This window comes from Passer montanus, unplaced genomic scaffold (assembly GCF_014805655.1).
Source record: "Passer montanus isolate IOZ18808 unplaced genomic scaffold, ASM1480565v1 scaffold5, whole genome shotgun sequence".
NCBI classification, from domain to species: Eukaryota; Metazoa; Chordata; class Aves; order Passeriformes; family Passeridae; genus Passer; species Passer montanus.
In genome coordinates, this window is record NW_024369929.1 from 4,134,571 (window position 1) to 4,156,034 (window position 21,464).

The 21,464-nt window shown below is 41.5% G+C and overlaps 1 protein-coding gene across 3 annotated transcripts in view; it reads left to right on the forward strand.

The window, feature by feature from the left end:
• Positions 1-21,464, forward strand: part of MYO1E (myosin IE) — a 77,064-nt gene that overhangs the window by 14,977 nt on the left and 40,623 nt on the right. For all 3 annotated transcript variants that reach the window (XR_005629111.1, XR_005629112.1, XM_039722861.1), the window contains exons 2-4: positions 15,042-15,185; positions 18,127-18,216; positions 19,101-19,195. Coding sequence is in view for 1 of the 3 variants with exons in the window: in XM_039722861.1 (XP_039578795.1) it covers positions 15,042-15,185; positions 18,127-18,216; positions 19,101-19,195 (329 nt within the window). In the remaining 2 variants the exon portion in view is untranslated. The remainder of the gene's footprint in view (positions 1-15,041; positions 15,186-18,126; positions 18,217-19,100; positions 19,196-21,464) is intronic.

The following is a 21,464-nucleotide window of genomic DNA, read 5'->3' on the forward strand; positions in this document are numbered from 1 at the left end:
TCTTCCATGCAAGTGGTATGTAAATCAGCTCTTGCTAAACATTGAGATTTGACAGGAGCAAATTGCAAAGCAAGATAGCTGCAGGCTGCCTCCTGTTCCTCTTACTGTGTTTTAGCATGAAAAAAATTATTCTGTTAGTCAGACATTGCACAAGGAGTATGCAGAAGCACATCTGCTTATCTAATAGTCTGATTCTTTAATCTGCAGATTTTAGGAGATGCTTTCATTAACTGGATGAGACATGCTTAGCTTCATAACATAGTTGTTCAAATTAATGTTTTGTAGGGGAAAGAAAAAGGCACAGGCAGATGGCTGGGGTGGTTGAAGATCATCACACAAATGCCGATGTGTGATGTATTTTTTCACTATATGATACATAGGGCTGTGTGTGTTTTGTAGAAAACAAGCATTTCTCACTTAGGAGCTCAGGTTTATTTGAAGTATGGTGATTACCCTGGATGTATGTACAGAGTGGAGAGTGAGAGGCATGGAGAACCATGGAAAAAGGGACCTGGGATTCTTCCCTGATGGCAAGTTGAACATGAGGGCAGCCATGAGGGCCAGACGTGTCCTGGGGGCATCAGCCCAGCATCACCAGCTGACAAGGGGGGAATTGTCCTGCTCTGCATTGGGACAGCCTCACCTCCAGTGCTGGGGGCAGTTCTGGGCACCACAAAATGGAGCTGTTTGAGTGTCCAAAGCAGGGCATGAAGGTGGTGAGGAGCTGTGTGAGGAACAGGGCACTGGGTCTGTTCAAGCTGGAGGAGACTGAGTGGTACACTGCTGGTACAGCCTCCTAGGGAGGGGAAGAGGGGGGGCAGGCACTGATCTCTTTGCTCTTGTGACCAGTGACAGGGCCTGAGGGAATGGCCTGAAGTTGGGTCAGGGGTGGTCTAGTTTGGACATTAGGGAAAGGTTCTTCACCCAGAGGGTGGATGGGCACTGGAACAGGCTCCCCAGGGCAGTTGTCACAGCACCAGCATTACAAAGTTCCAGGAGAGTTTGGTCAACACTCCCAGGCACATGGTGGGATTCTTGAGGATATGCTATACCTGGAGTTGGATTTTTGTGCATCCCCTCTAACTCAGCATATTCTATGATTAGAATATCCTGCTTTAGCAGAGGTTTTGAGAATGGGAATGAGACTCCCAAACCTGTGTTGCTCAATGACCAACTTCAGATTCAAATCCCACCTGATTTACCAAAAAGGCTGAAGCATTCCGTGTGATGTGCCTTCACTCCCCTTTCCAGTATATGCTTTAAGTCCTATAGGGCACGGTGCCCTCAGGGACCTTGGTGGGCCCCCTCACCAACAGTGGTGCTACCCTGGCAGGATGGAAGCAGTAGGAGATGATGTGGCTGTGAACTGTGAGCTTTTGCCTAACTTCACTCCAGGTTTGCAGCTGCCTCTGAACGCTTCACTAATGTGTGAAAATGTGAGAAATGCAATCCAAAACCAAACAGACTTTCAGTAAGTTAAACTGAAATGAAATCAATAGACATTTGAAGTATTAGAATAAGGTGTTACAGTACTGCATATAAAAACTTAATAGGAAACTGTGAAGTGGGGTTATTCATCTACCTACTAAAAAGCCAGACTAGATGAGGCGTTGCAGTGCACGAAGGCTTTGGCTTATGTTTCTGCACTTAAATGCAACAGGACCTACAGTAGGGAATATTTTGTATTGCTTGTAAACAATTTACAAATTTTTATAAAGAACTGTTCCTGCCATTGTGTTCTTTTTTATTTTGAAAAAATGTAAAGAGAAAACCCTGGGGTTTTCCTTAACATAGGTGATTCTGACAGCTTTCATTAATTGGGTTATTAACAAGGAATGAGTTTGAAATACTAAAAATTTTATTCTCAATGGCAGCATAGCAAAGACTTAGATTGGTTTACCTGCTGGCAGCCTTCATACCTTGCTTGTTAAAAAAAACCCAAACAACTGGGTAAGGAGTTCCTCTGGTGTTGTTGGATTTGGACTTATTTGACTTAGTCTTGTTGATACTCTTTTGTATGTTTGTGTAAAGTTATCTTGGAATATATTTGAAGATCCAGCTCTATAAGAAGTGGAACAAATTTGCCTTCATTTCAGTGGGACAGATTAGATGGAATCTGTAACATAGGGTTTCAGTTAGTCATCTGATATGATGACAAGGAGGAAAACATAAGATGTGTGGATTGTGCCCTTTTTTTAAAATTTATTTTTTAAAAAGGACACTATACTTAAAACCAGGCTGCCTCAAAATTGTCTTTCCATGCAGTCCTGCAACTGACAGTTGCCTAAATACTTTTTGCAGAAGCAAATGGTTTTCTTCTCAACAAAACCCTATTAGGCGTAAATAAAACTGGCAAGTTATTGCAGATACCTGGATATTTCATGATTCTTTGTTCTTTTTTAATTGTGTGGTCATAATTAGAAGAATTTTTGTTTTGAAAGCCTCAATGAGTTTCAGTATTTTACATGTTGAATAATTCATGATAGACTTTGTTTACACACTGTTTATGTCCCAAAGAGCCTCAAGCAACTTATTAAAAAAAGACTTTACCACATTCCTTTATTCAGAATTATCCTCTGGTTAATTACATTTGACAAAATCTAAGCTATGTTTATGTAAAGACTGGTATTCTGCTGAGCCTTAGTGAGGGATGCCTGACTACAAGTCAGGATTGGGAGCTGCCTGTTCTGGATCATGCTAGGGAACCCCTGAGCCCTGCATACCCACTGCTGCAGAGGGCAAAGGCCAGCTGAGACAGGAATGAATAGTGCTCACAGGTAAAAGGGACAAACCCGGGCAGCTGGGCAGCAGCAGAGTAAGAAACTGATCTTGGGCAACTTGAAAATGCAACAAAACTCTTGGTCCCTTCCAGCAACTACAGTAAAAGCCCTGGAAATGTGTCTGCAGATTTAGGATTATCCAAATGCTAATACAGCATGCCCAGCTCTTAGTCAGCATTGGGGAAGCCTGTAGAAAGTGTCAATGTTTTTTAAGAAGTTGGTTTTGGCATTGCTCGTGGAACGCTCCCAACATTTCTTGTTTTCCTTCTGATTCTCATTCTAACTTAGGGGTGCCTTAGTGTTTCTAGGTCAGGTGTGAGGAAGGCAAAGGAACAAGTGTGGAAGGAAACTGTACTGGAATGACTTGCCAAAGCTCATGAGAATTCTGCACAGAGTGGTTAGGAACAAGGTGAAGCTGAACTGCAGTGGTACCTGTCCATGGAGCGTGTGTGTCCCTGTGCCTCGCTCCCGGCCGTGGTGCTCAGTCAGGGCTGTGTGGCAGCCCTGCAGCCTTACCTAAAGGCACAGCTACTGGTATTGCATTTGGGCTGATCTTTTAGCACACCACTTAAAATTGCAATTCTGTTAGGCAAGATGGAGTCAAATGCAGCATTATAGCATGGTTGAACGACTTTTAGCTTCTCCCGTGGCGTTGTTTATCAAGCTGTCATGTAAGCTTAGAAAGAAAGCTATTCAAGTGCAAGTTACTTTATAAGCCAGAACTTTGTTTTTAAAGAAACACAAATCTTGCATGTAACATGGAATGTAGAAAAAGGTAAAGTTGCTTTATGGGCCTCAACAGTGTAATGAATTGCAGCAGCCAAAAGTGAAAAGATTTTGATAATCTGAGCATCTGTTCATGTGCAGGCTGTTTGGGATGGAGGGAGTGAGACACTGTTCACTGAACAGTTGTCTTGTCTGAAGAATATGCTTAGATGAAAAAAGTAATTCAGTTTGTTTTAATTAATATTTTTATTCAATATTATTTCAGTTCATGTGGGTTTGAGTCAAAGGTCTGAAATTGAATGACTCCAGAAGTTGAAAGCAAGGTACATCACAAGCATTTAAGTTTAATGTGGGTTTGTGTAAAAGTGCTGCAAGCCAAAGTCTTGAGCCGCAGTTCAGCATTTGAGACTTAAATTGTTTTTCTCCATTACCCCAATTTGGAAACCTTGTGATTTAGCGGAGTTTCACCTGTTCTCAGTTTTCATTTTGAAGTTTAGCATTTTGCTAAACACATAGAAATGGGAAATTAAAGGGAAAAGAAAATGCAACATCATACTGCACCACTACAGAGGTTCTTCTAGATAAAAGCAGGGTATTGATCTGCAGTGGTCTGCAGCAGTTTCTCCTCAAAGCTGACACTTGGCTTTTTACTTAGTTTCCCCTTTATCAGAAATCGTTGGAATCTTATGTATATTTATGATGCTGATGCTGAATTGCAAGGCCTAAAAGACATGTAAATTTGTTTTTTTCCATAATACTGCCAAGTCGGTGATAAAGTTACAGGTTTTGTGAAACAGCTTCTTGGCTGGCATCGGTGCTGAGAGCATAATTGCCAGTACAATGTCTATGAGACTGAATCTAATGCATGTCCTGATAGCATCAGTTTCTCCTAGCAAATGAAGGAAGAAGGGTAGTTTGTAAATAATGTGTTTGTCCACACCTCTGGTAAAAGCCTAGTGTTATGAACATAGCAAGATTGTCTAAATTAATTTTTTGTTAGCTTTCTTCGTTATGAACATAGCAAGATTGTTTAACATTAATATCTAGCATTCAAATTATTCCCAAACCAAGAAAGCTAACAAAAAATTAATTTAGACAGTCTCACATACTTAAAATAATACTGAGGAGAAATGGCTGTTTCTGTGTTAAAATCTCTTTCATAGACCAATAGGAACTATCACTTCAGCTATTTAAGTGAACTTCTGCCCAGAGTTAATAAAAGAAGAATCCTGGGGCTGCAGAGAATCATACACGTTGGTAATACACAGCCCAGATAATAATCATGAAGGCCAGGTCTCCTAGCTGTTGATAGTTGTATTAAAAAATGTTGGGCCAGACACATTTTGTATATTTTTCATTAATGACTGTGGTGTTCACTAGAGTGGAATGAACTCTTCATGTTTGCAATGCGTTTCTATGCTTCCACCTTTCTGGGATATCAGCTTCACTGACAGAGTTCAGTGAGCTAGAGGAGATCAAGTATATTGATTTTTAGTTGAATTTTCTTGGGTGACTTGTGAATTATTATGGAAATATGAAAGTCTACAGAACCAGGATACAAGCCTAATACAAATTAGAGTAAATAATTTGAAGCATAGGATTTTAGAGGAAGAAGATTAGACAACTGTATGAAATCCTAAGCTAGCTGGGTTAATAAAAAAAATGTTCAGAGAACAGCATTCTTGTCATACAGATTTGAAAGTTACTGTAATAAAAGCAAGTGAAGTAAACTATCATATTGATTAAATTACAATAAGCCAGTTATTCTATACAACTGGAGTGTTATATGCTGGGTTTTTCTAATGTATTTCTTCTCAAAGCTGCCCTGGACTGAATAGTCAAAGCTGCTTTAGAAAATTATTGAAATGACGTATATTAGCTTTATGAATAATGTGCATGTGAAAGATAATCTGGTTATGAGAATCTGTTATGGACATTGGACACTCAATGGGACCTGCTTGCCCTGGCATAATGTAATTATTAGTTAAAGTAAAAACAAAGCCCTGACTAAGGATGAATGAAGCTGTGCGTGAGGTTGCCTCCTGACAGAGGTGACTGTACAGCTGAGAAAGTGGATTAGTATCTGCTTGAGAATTCTGCGCAGTGTCTGAAATTTGTTGGGGCTGATGTTTACTTCTGCCAAGATTTTTGCCTCCTGTTGGTTTTTGATTAACTTTTTGGGGAGTTGACGTGAACTTGTAAATTTGTTCCATTGGGAAGATGTAACCTATTCCAGAGCTGGAATGCTCAAACAAATTCTTGTTTGTATTTGTGTAATAATTAACCAAGGAAACGTTTGTATCTGAATAGACTAAAAAAAAAAAAAAAAAGCTTGGATTATTTTGAAGTTAAAGATTTAGTCAACATATCAAATAGTCTTATTTCCCACAGTATCTGAAGTAAAATCTGATTTTTGCACGAGTATCAAAACATGACAGCTCATTAAAGGGACCCGTGTTGAGCCCCACGCGTGTTGCCACCCAGGTGCGGGCTCTGCTGTAGGTGAGCGAGCACCACTCCCTGAGCCTTTCCCTGCTGCTCCCAGTTTGTGCTGCCAGGGGTAAACAGGAAGCTGCTGCAGTCCTGAAGCCTTTTACTCCCTTTACTCAGCACTGTGTGAAATTAAAATAAACATAGAAAGCAATTTTTGCATCGGAACCTCCCCCAGTGTGGAGTTCCTCCTGACCCCCAACAGGCTCCTGCAGCCAGTGTCGCGGTGAGGGGAGCTGCCGGCTCCTGCCCGCGGGGTTATGGGTGTGCGGGGTGAGCAGGACTCCTGGGTGAGCAGGAAACCCTTCAGCTGCTCCCTGCTCATCCCACTCCCGGTGCCACAGCCGGCAGCGCCCTGGGCCGTGCTGCCTGGAGCTCTCCTTGTGCAGGCAGCCCCCCGGGTACAGTGAGTGACCTGTGCAGAAGCACACCGCCCTGAGCCCCGCATCTGAGCACAGCCCAGGAGCAGATGGCACAGCTCCGCCAAACGTGAAAGACGTTCTTGAAGCCACCGACTTGGGAAAATCCTGTGTAAACCTAACAAAATGCATTGGAGTTCCGCAAGCAGGTCTGTGGCAGATAAGCTCTTTATCACACGCTCCACCCTGGTCCGAAGAGCAGTGATTGTCTTGTCCTGCCCCACTCATCCCCCTTGAAACTATGCATACAGGAGGGAAGATCAAAGCAAATGCCTCAAAAATCGGTGAACTTGAAACCCATGACCACGCTTATGCCCAGGTTAAGAAATAAGCAGTTGACTGCAAATCTTCTTTGTGGTATCAGAACAGTTAAATGTTACAACTCTGAGCAGTGCGTAGCACTAATAAAGTTTGGTGATGTCAGCACAAAGGTGCTTTTTGGTACATGCTGTTGAAAAAAGTCTTGGCCGCAGTTTTCTGCTGTGTTGCAGCTTTTGCAGTTTCATCATGCCTGTTGCAATAAAGAGTGTTTTTCTTTAGCCTGAACTGCCGCAGGCATGTGACTGCATGACAGTCTCCACTTAGAAAAAATATCTGTAGTCCCTCTGGTTTGTAAATAAGTTCAGAAACTTAAGTTCAGAAAATGGATTTTTTTAAAAGGAAGAAAATATTTTAAAAAACCCAAAAGAGACTCAGCGGTAGTTTTTCCAAATTATTTTAAATGTAGTTGTTATTCAGGGGCATGATTTAGCTAATGCTTATTTTAGAAATTAGTCTTTCAATTTTTGTGGAATTACTACATACTGTTACTCAACTAAATCAAACTGTTGGCATAAAAACATCTTGTTTGATATTCTTGATTAAAAGCAGTATTAAAATAAGGTCTGTAATCTGCCTAACATGTTGTGTTCTTACAATCCAGTAGTAATTGGCGAGGACAAACATACCCAACAAAATGTAGATGTTCAATAATTGCAATAATTTAATAATTTCAAAAATGTATCCTTTCATCCTTCGGTGTTGTGTTGTTATCAATTTAAATGCTAAGTTATTCAGAAATATTGCATTGCTCTTAATTTGCATTCTAGATGGATTAAAAAAAGCAAAACCTGTAGCTGAAGAATAAAGCTGAAATGTTTATTTTTCTTGGAAGGAGAGCATTGTGGTGCTGGGATGGGACAGAGGGCAGTCAGGGCTGAGCCCACCGAGCCGCTGTGGCAGTGCCTCGCTGAGCTGCAGGGCCCGCGGCTTTCAGCCGCTGCTGGGAGCTCCAGCCCGGCCCGCTGCCGGGGCTCGGGGGGACCCGCTACAGCCCCCTGACACGGCACTGTCAGCTGGGGCAGACTAAGGCCTGAGACTAAGGCCTTAACGCTCAGGGTATCTGTGCGGTGGAGAAACAAATGTGTTCATTTTCCGTGAACAGAAGGGAGCAGGAACGGCTGCAGCCCTACAGAGAGGGCAGTGGCTGAGAGAAAGGAATTCACTGCGGGATTGTGGCCTGATGGTCTAAAGCTTGCTGCTAAAGCCTGAGATTCCAAAAGCTGCCGATGGGCCAGGGGAGTGAGTGTTGACATCAGCTAGAACAGGACATGGCTGGGGTGGTATTTTTGTAATGTAAAAGAATTTGGGGTTTACTTGGTCTGAAATTTTCGGGGCTGGGGGAGTGAGTGTTGACATCAGCTAAACAGGACATGGCTGGGGTGGTATTTTTGTAATGTAAAAGAATTTGGGGTTTACTTGGTCTGAAATTTTCCCCTGGCACCGACACAGTGCAGGAAGCCCAGCATCCACATGCTCCCCACTCCAGTGCATGCTGAGGTGCTGGTCCCGCGTGGAGCCCGAGTCACTGAGCTCTGAGATTCCTCCCTCTGGAGAGCACATGGGAAACTCCCAGAGGACTTCAGTTTATTATTTGGTTTCAGGATGATCCAGGAAAAATATTTTCAGTCTTGTGCTATAGTACAGGCAGTGGCATGTTGCCTTAATCCTCTGATAGAGTTTTCAAGCTATGTTTTTCAATTAAAGACCATAATAATTTTACGTGTAAGGTGTATGATTGCTTAAACCCCTTTGAACCCTGTCTTTAATAGAGAAGAGCGACACCCATAAAATCTTTATAACAATTCAAGGATTGACATAGACAAGATGAAAATATTTGTTGTAATTTCTCTTAAGTTTTTAAAATTGTGTTATAGGTATATACAAATATAAACTGCATATGCCCAGAATCAAGAGTTAGTGTGTGTGAATGCTGCTCAGTGCAGCGACTGCAGTACGGGGGGGGTTATGGTGCCGTGTACGCACACACATACACGGACTCAGAGCTGCCATTGCAAGGCAGCCAGGGCCTCTACTGACCCACCAGTCCCAGGAAAGCCTGCTGCTTCTGCCACAAGGAACGAGTCAGACTTCAAACAGCTCTGGAGACTGTTCAATAAGTGAAGGAAGGCAATAAATATCTAAGAGCAAGTCAGCCATATTAAGTTGTTAACAGTATTGCATTTCCTTAGGAAAGGTATTTCTTGGAACATGAGGACAAAGCCACCCAACAAGCTGTGGGGTAAACAAATAGGAGTTCCCAGTTCATTAACTCCTTCCCAGTATCTGCCTGCAGTCTCTTTAACTTGTTTCAAAATCTTAGGCACATTTGCGCGATCCCTTTTGAGCTCCTTCCTGTCCTAATTTTTGTCTGTCATGTAGCTGTGCCTTATTAAAAACAATATTTCAAAACATTTAGTAAAAGTTAATACTGATGCAACAGGTGAGCCTTGTGGTCAAATACTGAAGTAACTTCTATTCTGGTAATGTCCTGTTACATATCTTAGAAGAGCTTATCTTAGAAGAATTTCTGACTCCTGAAAATGAGCATGATGTGTAAATGCTGTAGACTCCCATGTTCTCATGACTCCTGTTGTGTTAGAGTGTGATTTGCTGGCCAGGTGAGCTGGCTCTAGTTGCTGTCAGGTCTCCTCAGGTGCTGCTGGCAGCGGCACCTGCCCAGGAGCTGATGGGAGCAGCTGTTCGGACCAGGGGATCTCCTGCAGCCTGTAACCAGCTCTGGGGTCAGTTCTTCAGGTCATGTTGGTCTGAACCCACTCCTTTCTCAGAGCAAACAGTCAGTGCACTTTTCTCCCCAGAAATTTTTTTCTCAATATTATATTTCCCTAGCTGAGTTTTTTTGGATATTAACCTGCTAGTAGTTTCCATTTCTTAATACATTTTTGGTATTTTTGGTTCTCTGTTTAAGATGTCTATCCTGCTGCTTAGATGCTCAGTATTTTTTGCTTTGCTGTTTCCTCAAATCTTTAAGCACTGCTTTTTGTCTCCCTTAATATTGTCCTCATGTTAAATTTAAATAAATGGCCTTTTATCTTTGTCCATCTTGCTGCTTCTGCTGTCTTCCTTTAATTTCCTTTCAGAAATATGGTCAGATCATTGCAGCCAATAAGTATTTTTTCTAACATAAGATATACAAGAGCTATTTTGGAGCCCATTTTTTCACTATAGCTTCTCTGTTTTGATTATTCCAGTCAAGGACCAAAATTAACATTAAGTATTTTTGCAATATTCTCTGGGAACGGCAGACCCTTTCATTTTTTAAAAATATGTGAAAGATTCCTCTAAGTGGATTAGAAAAGTTTGCTAATTTTGACAGATGATATCATTGCAGAAAGCCGTGGGTTTATTTTCTTGTTAGCTGGAAAAACTGATACAAATTACGTATCTATGGGACTGGTGATAGGCCTCTTCTGGTAGAAGCATTGATGTCAGGTCTAAAGTAAATGGTGTGCAGCTTTGTCAGTTTTGTGACATCTTTGGCTGATGTGTGTGTGTCATTTACTGTTGTGTTTAAATACTGAGCTGAGGAGCTGGCACATGCTCCAGAACTACAAGGATTTTGTGCAGTAGTACTGTGTGAGTTGAAAAGGGGAAGAAAAGGTCATCCTTGTGATCACTTGACACTCCTACTCCCTCGTGGAGGCTGAGAATCCCTTCTTCACTGTGATGGGACACTGGTGTTTGCTACTGAAAAAAGCTGTCAGAGATTCAGAGTGGCAATTTTTCCCTTTGTGGGAATGAAGAATGATTACTGATGGCATGTAGGTGGTTGTAGTTTAGTGAGAGTTCTGATGGACAGAGGAAGAAGGTTCTCAGGCACTGAATATACAGTCTCTTCTGATCCCTTGTTTTTAATGATTTATTTTTAGATGTTCTATTTTTAAACACCTTGAAATACAAGAATATTTGCTTTTTTCTTCCAGTTAAAAGAAAACCCATGTTGTGACACAGCATGGCTCTATCTTTTTATAGCTACATCAAATACGTGTTGCTTAGGATAATGCAAGAATATACAAACAATAATAAAGGCAAAAATGAGAAACCAGCAGTTGATGCTGTAACACAAGGTGGAGGGCAGCAAAAATAAATTCTGTAAATAAATGGCTTATCAGTACTTACTGGTTCCATACAAAACAATGATCTGCTTTAACCATATTGTACTGCCAGTACCAAAAGTGGTGCAGGAAGCATAGACAGTACCTAGTACATAGAATATATATATCCCCTTTGTTGGTATGAATGTAGCAGTTGTGTTAATCTGTTAATGAGTGGGTGTTGAGGAGCAGGCAGAGTGGATTTTGCAGGGTCCTGGTGTCGGGCTCAGGCTGGGGATGCTGGGGCAGCCGTGCCCCTCCTCAGGCTGCGGCTCTGAGCAGCCGGCCTGAGCTCACGGGGTCAGCTTGTGACTTGTAAATATTATTCTTGTCAGTGCAGAGCAGATCTGATTTTGAGCCTAAAACAGCAACCAAATGAATAATAACAGCTGACAGCAGTGTGGTACACGCCTTTAATTGCAGCCTTGCCACGCCAGCCTCCACTCCCTGCACAACGTCAGATGCTGGGTTGGAAGCCCGGGAAGAGCCTGGGGGAGGCCTGGCAGCCAGGTTGTTCTACACTGGTGTTTCCACTTCTGTGGCTTTTTGCAGCCTGTTGAGATGTGTTTTTGTTTTAGGGTTGGTTTTTTGGTTTGTTTTGTATTTTTCTTAATCTGCCAAGCTCATCTTTTTCCAGCTGCTCAGGCTTTGTCAGTGCTGACACAGACTTTTATTTGCTTACTTATTGTACAGTTACATCACACCTTTCACTGAGAAAACAAACCTAAGAGAAGCCAAGCACCCGTCTGCTGCCCATGGCTTGGCCCATGGCTGGACCTCGGGCTCCTTGGCCAGGTCTGACCATGTCCCAAGGGAGCCCTGTGGGACTTACCAGGGCCTGGCTGGGGCTGCTGCAACATCAGGTGTGGGGCAGCTCTGCTAGCCTTGTGCTGCTGGCTCTGAAGAACCTTCTGGGACAGAGGGACACAAGCAGGCCAGGAGACCTGGCCTTGGATGTGGATGATGTGGAGAAGTGTGCTGTGTGGTGGACAGCCGAGGGCAATTAGCAGCTGAGTGAATTAGCCTGAGTGCACCCTACAAAGCAGGTTCAAGTGGGCACCAGGTACCTAGCTCAGGTGTAAATTGTCTCCACATTAGAGTGCTGCATTTTTAGCTCTGGCTAAAAAAAAAGCTTAAATTCTCAAAAAACATGCAATAAGAACAAATCAGTGTAATTTTAAAGCATATTGCCTTGACCTTTGGGAAATGTGCAGCCTGGAGTAAGATGAAGAATTGCTTTTATAACTGCCATGATGTGAAGTTTTTTCAGATGATTGATTATGGGGAATTTTTTTTTTTAATTTTAAAACTCAAAAACCTGTTAGTTGTTAGCTGGACAAGGTTATAGTACCAGTTGGAAGTGACTGGTTGCGTTGCTTTTATAACTGCTGTGACGTGAAGTTTTTTCAGATAATTGATTATGGGGAATTTTTTTTTTTTAATTTTAAAACTCAAAAACCTGTTAGTTGTTAGCTGGACAAGGTTATAGTACCAGTTGGAAGTGACTGGTTGCTAAATTCAGGTTAGGCTCTATAACAGTCATTACTCGTGCTTGGTAGGGGCAAGAACTTGGGGGTGGGTGGTGTCCTCTAGACAGAACACTCCCTATTTTGTTGCCCAGAGAAAGAGGTGGTAGCCACTGCCCCTAGCCATCCCATTGGTGTTACCTTCCTGGAGAGGGAAGAGTGAGAGCAAAACTTAACCACAGCTGGTCGGGCACTACTGCAGCTTGGGCTTATTTCTGATCCCAGCGAGAAGTCTGACAATAATCTGGTGGTGATTTGCTGCTTCTCTGCACATTTGAATGTAACTGCCATTTAATTGAGTTACAATTTTAATGTGAGCTACTTATTGCCATGACTCTCAGCTGTCTTCTGTGCCACTGCTTTGTGGGTGTTGGGCTGCTGCCTTTCGTTGAAGCTCTGCAGGGTTTGCAGTGTCTGTGCTCATGCGGCCCAGCTGTGATTGCTGCTGTGGTTGGAGCTGGCCAGGAGTGCAGGGCAGGGCTCTCAGGGGAGTGGGTGCCCTGGCGCTGCCCTCTTGCTTCCCTGCTGGCTCCCAGTGCTTTTGGGGAAGAACCCTTTGGCCTTAATCACAGTCAGGAACAATCAGTGACTTGCATAAAGCTGCTGTTTTGCAGACAGTGTGCACATTTTCCACGTATCCCATGGCTTTGCAAGCTTCATGCTCACTGAGCTCACTGATGCCATGGCTTCCAAAGGGAAACTTGATTGTTTTCCAGTCTCATTTCTTACACATTTTTTGTGGCTTACTCCATTATCTGATACTAAACCACATTCTGTATAGTTTTGTAAACAATCTAATTGTCCATATTTATTTTGATACTGTACCTTTTTGTCTATCCCACCAATTCCTTTTTCCAAGTGTAATATCACAAATAAGCGGATGAATACACTGAAGGAAATTATCCATTGAACTTCTGTTTTCTCCAAAAACCCAAGCTTCAACTAATATTTTCAGTCATATGTTTTATGGCAATTTAAAATTTGATTCTTTGTTTTGTCAGTGCTTCCAGATCACTGCTTCCATTGTACAGATAGAAAATCAGCAAGGTTCACACAAGCTAAACTAGTTTAAGGTTATTATTTTATTGAACAACATGTACACTTGTGGACATTCACACAAATTGCTGAGGTTGTGTTTTCAGACATATTTACTTCTGCTGTACTATATTTGAAAGCATTCTTCTGAGTTAAGTTTGCAATTGTTCTCCACTGGTGTTGGCAGTAGTGGATGTAAATCAGGGTAGGAGTGGCTGGAGGCTTAAGAGAAAACACCTATAAAACCTACAGCTTCTGTGCTGTCTGCAGTAGCAGGGTTTAGTGGAAGTTAATTTCACTTGAGGTAAAAATCCAGTTGGGTTTTTATGTAACTTGACATGAAGCCAGGCTGTAGGCCTGGTGTAGCACTTGGTGGTAGTAAAGTTGTGTGTGTCATTTGCTCCTGCAGAAATGTGTACACACGAAAGTTGTCCCTCTGTAAGCTGCTGATGGCCCATTTCAGAATACCAATGCATCTGAAGTGTTCAGAGTACCTACATTTTCTTCTTTAATCTGTAAAATTTTTGCAAAATAAAATAATGTATGTACTTTGTAATAATAAATGGCTTGTGTCCTGGTGAATGTGACTTGATCCTGGATAAAGTACACCCGAGCAATGTAGTTAAATCACATTGTTACAAATTGTAGCATTAAAGAATGAGGGGAATTTGCAGAACGGGCATTTTGTTGGCCACATCTTCCTTGACAGCATACTTGATCACTTCTCAGTGTTAAATGTGTTAATACCAGCATCACTAATTTCAGCATTGTATAAGCAAAAATTAAGTAGAAAAAGGGAAGAGATCAGAACTCCATTAGCATTGTCTGCCAGGCTACAGAAAATGGGTTTGGGTTTGGAGAGCAGATTTATAGCTGAATTAATAGCCTTGATGTTGACTGGATTTAAGTCTGTTTGTGGGTGTATCCATGGAACCAAACTACTGTTCAAATCAGCTGGAAGAAAAACAGATTTTGATTTCAAGTGGTACAGCATGAAATGTCACATGTTTTTGTAGCATCCTGAAATAGTAGTCTCTGAGTGTGGGGAGAGAGTATCTATTTAGATGTCATTAAGCATGGTGACTAACAGATCAAAAGGGACTGTGAAGACATGCAGCCACAAGCTGGGGTACATCATTTGCAGAACATCCCTGAATACTTAACTGCAGCAGGCCCACAGCTTCCCTCCCAGTAACAGCTTATGTGCAGCTTTGACTTAAAAGACTGTAAAGGATGAGGAATTCATTGTGGTGATGGTAATTATCCTCATTGCTAATAGTTACAATGTAGGAGTATAATTTTTGCATCCTTAGCTTCCAATAGCTGCATCTCAGTTGGAATAATTGGGTTTTTTTCCTACTAGGTTTAAAAATGTCTGCCATCTGAAATTCATTCTGTGTGTAGGTGGTCGCAAAACCCCCTGGAATTACCTTCTCGTTCTGGAGGGCAGTGCAGAGGCAAGTCAGCTGACACCACTTATGTATGCTTTCATGGATTGCCTGGATCAAGGAATAGAATTCAGTGAAAGGAAAACATTTGGGAAGCTGGAATTTGAATGATGGTTTTCAGTTACTTAGTGCTTCTGCTGAGAAATGTAGTAACCTTTGTGATGTTCATTGTGCTTTCCTGCAGGGCAGCAAAGGACACTACAGGTACCACTGGCAGAGCCACAATGTCAAGCACAGTGGAGTGGATGACATGGTCCTGCTTTCCAAAATCACCGAGGATTCCATAGTGGAGAACCTAAAGAAACGATACATGGATGACTATATTTTTGTATCCTTTGCTGGTTTTGTGGAGCCCCGTGGCCTTGCTGAGCCTATGTGACACTAATTATATGCACATATTCTCTTTAAGCAGATTACTCAAAGATGCTGAACATTTTATGTGACACTTCCCTGAGATAACAGAAAAGCCTTTGAAAATATAGCTGATTATGGGGGTTGAAAATAAGATAGCAAAAATTGTTTTAAGGTACTCTTTTTAATATGTTGAAGATTGTACTTGCATATATTTACACATTCACGTGACCCCCGAAGCCTCCTGAGGTAATGCCACTTCTAAGTGCAAGAATTAATAGGTTTTAAGTGTGTGTACATTTATTGTTGTCTCTTCTATACCTCCAAAATGATAATGCTTTCAAAATTGCATTTCCTCTGAGACATAGCCCTATTTACAGCTTATTCTGGAATTGTTAATACTGTGAATCATGGGATGATGGAAATAGGTGAATATGTCAACATCTGTAAATCTTCAGTGTTCTCAGTGAAATTTTTTTTCATGACTAATGAAAATGTGAAAATTTAAATACCAGAACATGCAACCTAACAGAAAGAAAAGACTTCAGTACCCAAGGCTTCCTTTTTTAAAAAAATGCGTATGAAAGCAATTCCTTAAGATAAGAATAGTCACTATTTCATTTTCAACTTTTACAATGTAACATGAGCTGCAGTGATGAATTTGGTAAATTGTAGTCAGTGATGATGTACTAGAAAGTTATGCTGTTGCTTCTGTTTTAGCCAGGTTTTCATACTTCCTAGTTGTGTCTGGAGAATAGTTTCCTTGAAGAGCTTAACCTATTTTAGCAGAAAGGGTAGGAAATATAACATCTCCTGGCTGTTTCCATATATTCTTGACAGATGCTCAAGAGCTGTGTAGTAGGACTGATAGAGGAAAGTTCATGTTGCAGTTGTTTCCATCACAAACTGCAGAGGTTTCTGATCTGTGTGTGAACATGGGTTTGGACCCTCTGCTGACTGAAGTACCACATTATTATTTAAATTCCTTTATGGGAGCAGGGTGAAGTTGCAGGGTATTCAGGCTGTAGTACAGGGACAAGCTGTAGAATCCTTCCTGGTAGCAGCACGAGTGCTTTGGCCTGTGGAGTGCTGCATGTTCCCTGCAGTGTGTGCAGAGACTTCATTGCCATGCAAAAGAAAGAAACAGCAAAAATCTTTTTCATGAAAATAGTGAGATTAACATGGAGATGATCTTTCTGCTGAAGATCTCAATTTAGCAAGGATTGATAGAGGAAAGTTCATGTTGCAGTTGTTTCCATCACAAACTGCAGAGGTTTCTGATCTGTGTGTGAACATGGGTTTGGACCCTCTGCTGACTGAAGTACCACATTATTATTTAAATTCCTTTATGGGAGCAGGGTGAAGTTGCAGGGTATTCAGGCTGTAGTACAGGGACAAGCTGTAGAATCCTTCCTGGTAGCAGCACGAGTGCTTTGGTCTGTGGAGTGCTGCATGTTCCCTGCAGTGTGTGCAGAGACATCAGTGCCATGCAGAAGAAAGATTTTTGCTTTTTCTTTTTCATGAAAATAGTGAGATTAACATGGAGATGATCTTTCTGCTGAAGATGGAATAAGAATGTTTTCCAAGGGGACTGGTGGTCACACTGGGGGATCAGTCTTCCCTTATGTAGGGAGAAAGACTCCTTTTGCAGTTCTGTGAAGGCTTTTCATTCAAAGATGAAGATCATCTCTTGAATATTTGGATTGTTTGTGTGTCCACCCATGAATGAACATTTCTCAGTGCTACATTGTACAGAGATGACAGAATCATCCCAGAAAATGCTGGTATTGTTTACCAACAGAAAACTGTCACTTCAAGTGTTTATACTGACACAATGAGTAATTGATCTGTTCTATCCAAGACCCAGATGTTGTCACACGTTTTGAATGAAATTAAAAATGTGTGAAGAAAGAATTGCAAATTAATATCACAGAAATTATGTATACTGAGTTATAGTTCTTGTCTAACATGTTACCTTTTGGCACCACAGTAGGAGATTCCTACATAGGACAATCCAGCAGGATAGATTTGTTCATTTTCCTGCCCTGTACAGAAAGCTTAGATAGGAAGTTTGCCTGTGAACAGTTCCAGATTGTTAATGAAACCTGCAGTACAACATTTTGGACCCATAAGTGAGGGCTCATTGCTAACTCCCAGCTCAATGAAAGGTGATAGTGATACCTGTGAATTACTGTCAGGTGCTTCCTGTGTGTACACTGCAGCTGTAGTTCCAAAGTTTATTTGAAATGCAGAGCATGTGCAGCTGAATGCAGAATGATGAAATACTATATTAAAAATGTTGCAAAAAATCTGATAATGGCTTGAAATTGAGTGTCGTGGTCCAGGGCAGCCTGCAGGAGAGGACTCTGAGGGACTGTTATAGTTTCACTCATAAACTAACACCACAGACTGAGTTACCCAATTTCCCCAGCACCCCCAGTGCATGCAGCTGAGTAATTGTCTAATTTAGCTCAGCAGTGGCTGTTTCCATCCAGCTCTGCTTGCTCAGCACTGTCCTGTGAGATCAGAATGTGTCACTGCACTGTTTTCTGCAAAGGTTAAACCAATATTTTCTAATACTGACAGTAGGACCTCTTCAGTTACAAAGGACTAAAACCAGTTCAAATGTGCCATTTCCTTTCAGTATTTTTATTCAAGGTGTGTCATGTTTTGGCCTTTAATACATGGTTCTGTACTTAGCTTACTCTAAAATAAGATAATACAAAAATATTTCAATTGAATGGTATGTTTATATTCTTGTAAGCATGCTAATTTAATTTTTATTAACAATTGTTGTAAGCTGTGGTGGTTTTTACTATTTTTTGAAGTATTATGTAATAGATGGAAAAGTTCTTTGTCATTAGTAGTAAGATGATACTTTATGAAACTGTTGTTACCTTAACTTCTTTTGGATGCAGACATACATTGGCTCTGTACTAATCTCTGTGAATCCTTTCAAGCAAATGCCATATTTTGGGGAAAAGGAAATTGAAATGTACCAAGGAGCAGTAAGTAAAGCAGTCTAAAATATTGTGCAGTATTCAGGGGCTTGGAAATACTATTCTGCACAATTTAACTCTGGGAAGCATTTGTTTCTGGGTTTGCTAACATTGTGCTGGGCTTGGAGAGCTTGGCAGATGGTCATAGCCATAGACTGAATATTCAGATTGAGCTCCCTGCAATACAAGATCAGTATTTCAAGAAAATATTTGTATTGATTAGCTCTAATCCATATTAGGTGTCACTCCTTGACATGTCCCTGCTCCTGCAAAGGCAGTTTTTAAGCTGTCATATGCACAAAATGGCCATTAGTGGATTTGGAGACTGTGATTTCAGAACTCTCTAACTGGACAAGAACAATAAAAAAAGTGAGGTGCCAAAATGTGATGCCACTTTTGAAAATACAGCTTGAAGAGTGAGTTAGCACAGACACATTAGGGACTTAAAATTCAATTTCCTGCTGGAGTTGGGCGTGTCCACTTGGGGCAGCTGTTGGGTTTGGATGGCCCAGGGGATGAAAATGGGACGTGAGGCACCAGGCTCTGAGTGCTGCTGGGGGAGAGCATTGTTAGCACATGACCCCTGGTGGGACAGGCTTATATTGTGTGTTTCCTTTGGACAAGTAATTCATTTCCAGCAGAAGCCATTTTTAGAACAGGGTATGTCTAGGAGAAAATTATGGATGAGAGAAAGTTCACTAGCGAAGTCTAGAGACTTTAGTTTGTTTTTGTTAAATGCACCAAAGAATTCTTGGGGAAAATTCACTATAAAGTGCTATTTGAAATTATTTTTTCCACAGAAATAACTCTTCCAATTTATATACAAACTTATTTTGCTCTTTCTGCATTTTTTAATACTGTCTTGAAAAATTATTCTTTATTTCCCCTCCTAGGCACAGTATGAAAACCCACCACATATTTATGCTCTTGCAGACAGCATGTACAGAAACATGATTATTGACAGAGAAAATCAGTGTGTCATTATAAGGTAAGAAAAAGATGGGTAAAAAGTATTTAATCTTCTGGTGTTTTAACTTGATGAAGCAGAAAAGTTTATTATATCATGAAAAATCTTCTGTCCCCATCCACATTTGTGATTTTCCAGGGTATCCAGAGTTTTCTGACCTTCCTTTTTGTTTTCCAGTAAAATCCTGATGACAGCTTAACCACAAGAAATCTCTTACTCACACAGCCAGTTTCTTGTCCAATACCAGAATTACAGCAGCTTGAATGACTACATGAGGGGGCTGGATTAAGAGCTGTACAGCCAGATACTGTTAAATCCAGCAATCCCACATGGACTGCATTTATCATGGTCTTTTGTTCCTTTTGGAATTCTACTTACATTCACTCGGAGACAAAAGGCGAGAGATGCTGGGAAATTAATTTTATCTTTGCTATTAATCTCTTTTAATTACTAAGCGATGGAATTCACTGTAGAATTTTTACTAAACTTTTTTAATGACAGGCATTATTTAAGTGACAGTCAAAGTGAATTTTGGGACCAGAGTTACGCTTTGTTCTCATCTGTGGGTTTCATAGGTGGTGTGTGATAAAAGAAAACATGTGGAGATCAAGAACTGCAGGATGCTGCAGCTGGGACCCTCTGCCCCTTCTGACAGGGCTGCTGGGGGGGTGCAGTGCAGAGCTCCTGGAGCTGCTCTTTGCCCATCCCCAGAGCAGGGAGGGGACTCCCAGGACTGGGATTTTACACCTGGGAAGGCCAAGCAGGAGGTAACAGTTTGCTGGGTCCAAGGAGGGCCTCCCTGCTCCTGGGGCCCTGGGACACAGGAAACAAAAAGCCCAGAGCTCTCCTGCCTGTCACTGGCATGGCTGAATTGTTCCCTCAGCTCAGTCTTTCTCTTTGAAGAACTGATACATATTGCTGTGCTGAAGTTTATTAGACACATGCAGTCTAAATTAAGACCTGTTACAAATGGGTAAAATTGGAATTTTGCTTTTGGCATAAAGTAACATCCCAGAGAGTGGGATGTTTCACATGAAGCTAAATTTATAGTGAAAATCTTTGAGCTGTTGTGGATTGTGAATAAAAACTCTATTTTTTGATCCTATGCTATGCCCCAGAGTGCAATGCATGCAGGGAGTCACATTGAGAGAGTTCTGAGATACAAACTTAGAGCTTTAATTTTACTTGAGAGTTCTTGTGCTTGAATGCTGGATGATGTACTTGAATGCTCTTAGGAATGTACATTTTGTGTGTGCAGAGTGAAACTTCTCTGTGTGTGCACAGCCTATTCAAAGTCTGTAGGTGATAATTGAAATTTGTGCAAAACTGAAACAAGAAGGACCATGTTTGCTAGGGACATTTCAGAGACTTTTTTTTCTGCATACACATTTATTTTTCCTTTGGCATTTTTATTGTTTCTACAAACACTTTAGAAACTGTGGACTTTGGAAGGAAGTTTCTTGAAGTGTGGAGTTCGCTTGCTTTGTGTTTTATTGTGTGGACCAGAAGGCACTGAAGCTGCTGCAGACTGGCAGCTTCCAGGATGCTGCAGCTCTTGACTGAAATGAATGTTCTGCCTGACTTAGAGTCTGCTACCACTCCATCAGTTTCACATAATAGCTACCAGGGGCTTTAGCATTTCTGCCCCTAAACTGGTGATTCTCAAAAAACTGAGACACAGCTGTCTGTTGTCAGTGCCACAGAAGCTGCTGAGCATAAGCAGTTCCAAATGAACCTTTGTGTTCAGTTTTTCTGTGAAAAATGGTCCTGTGGAAGATGAGTGATGGTAATATGGTTATAGTGAGGTGCTTCTTGCATCTCTGCTTCATAACTAGTCTGAATTTGGAGTGACTCCACTGGAAATCCCTGGTAGAACAGAAGGAACAGAACCAGCTAGTGCCCAGGTTTTTCCATGTCAGAGATTTTCCTGCAAAGAAGGATTTGCAAAGACAGAAGGTGAAAAATTCGGTGTAGACTGGCCCTGTTTACAGCCAGATCACAAAGGCTAGGTCTGGAATGGAGCCTCAGGAATGCAGACAGAAGGGTGGTGGGGAAGGGGGAGGTGCACACCTGCTGTGCCCTCCCACCGTGTGCTTTGGGCACCTGTGGCATCTGCCCCCAACCTGGAAGGGGACATGCATCCCACAGACTAGATCTGTGTTTCCAGGCAGGGGAGGAGGGTCCCTAATGTAGGCTGAGCCCCTTTTACCTGGACATTCACTCCAAATGCATTTAGACACTGATAGAAAAAACTCGTCCTCTTTAAAAGTCAGTGAATGAACTGGGAAAG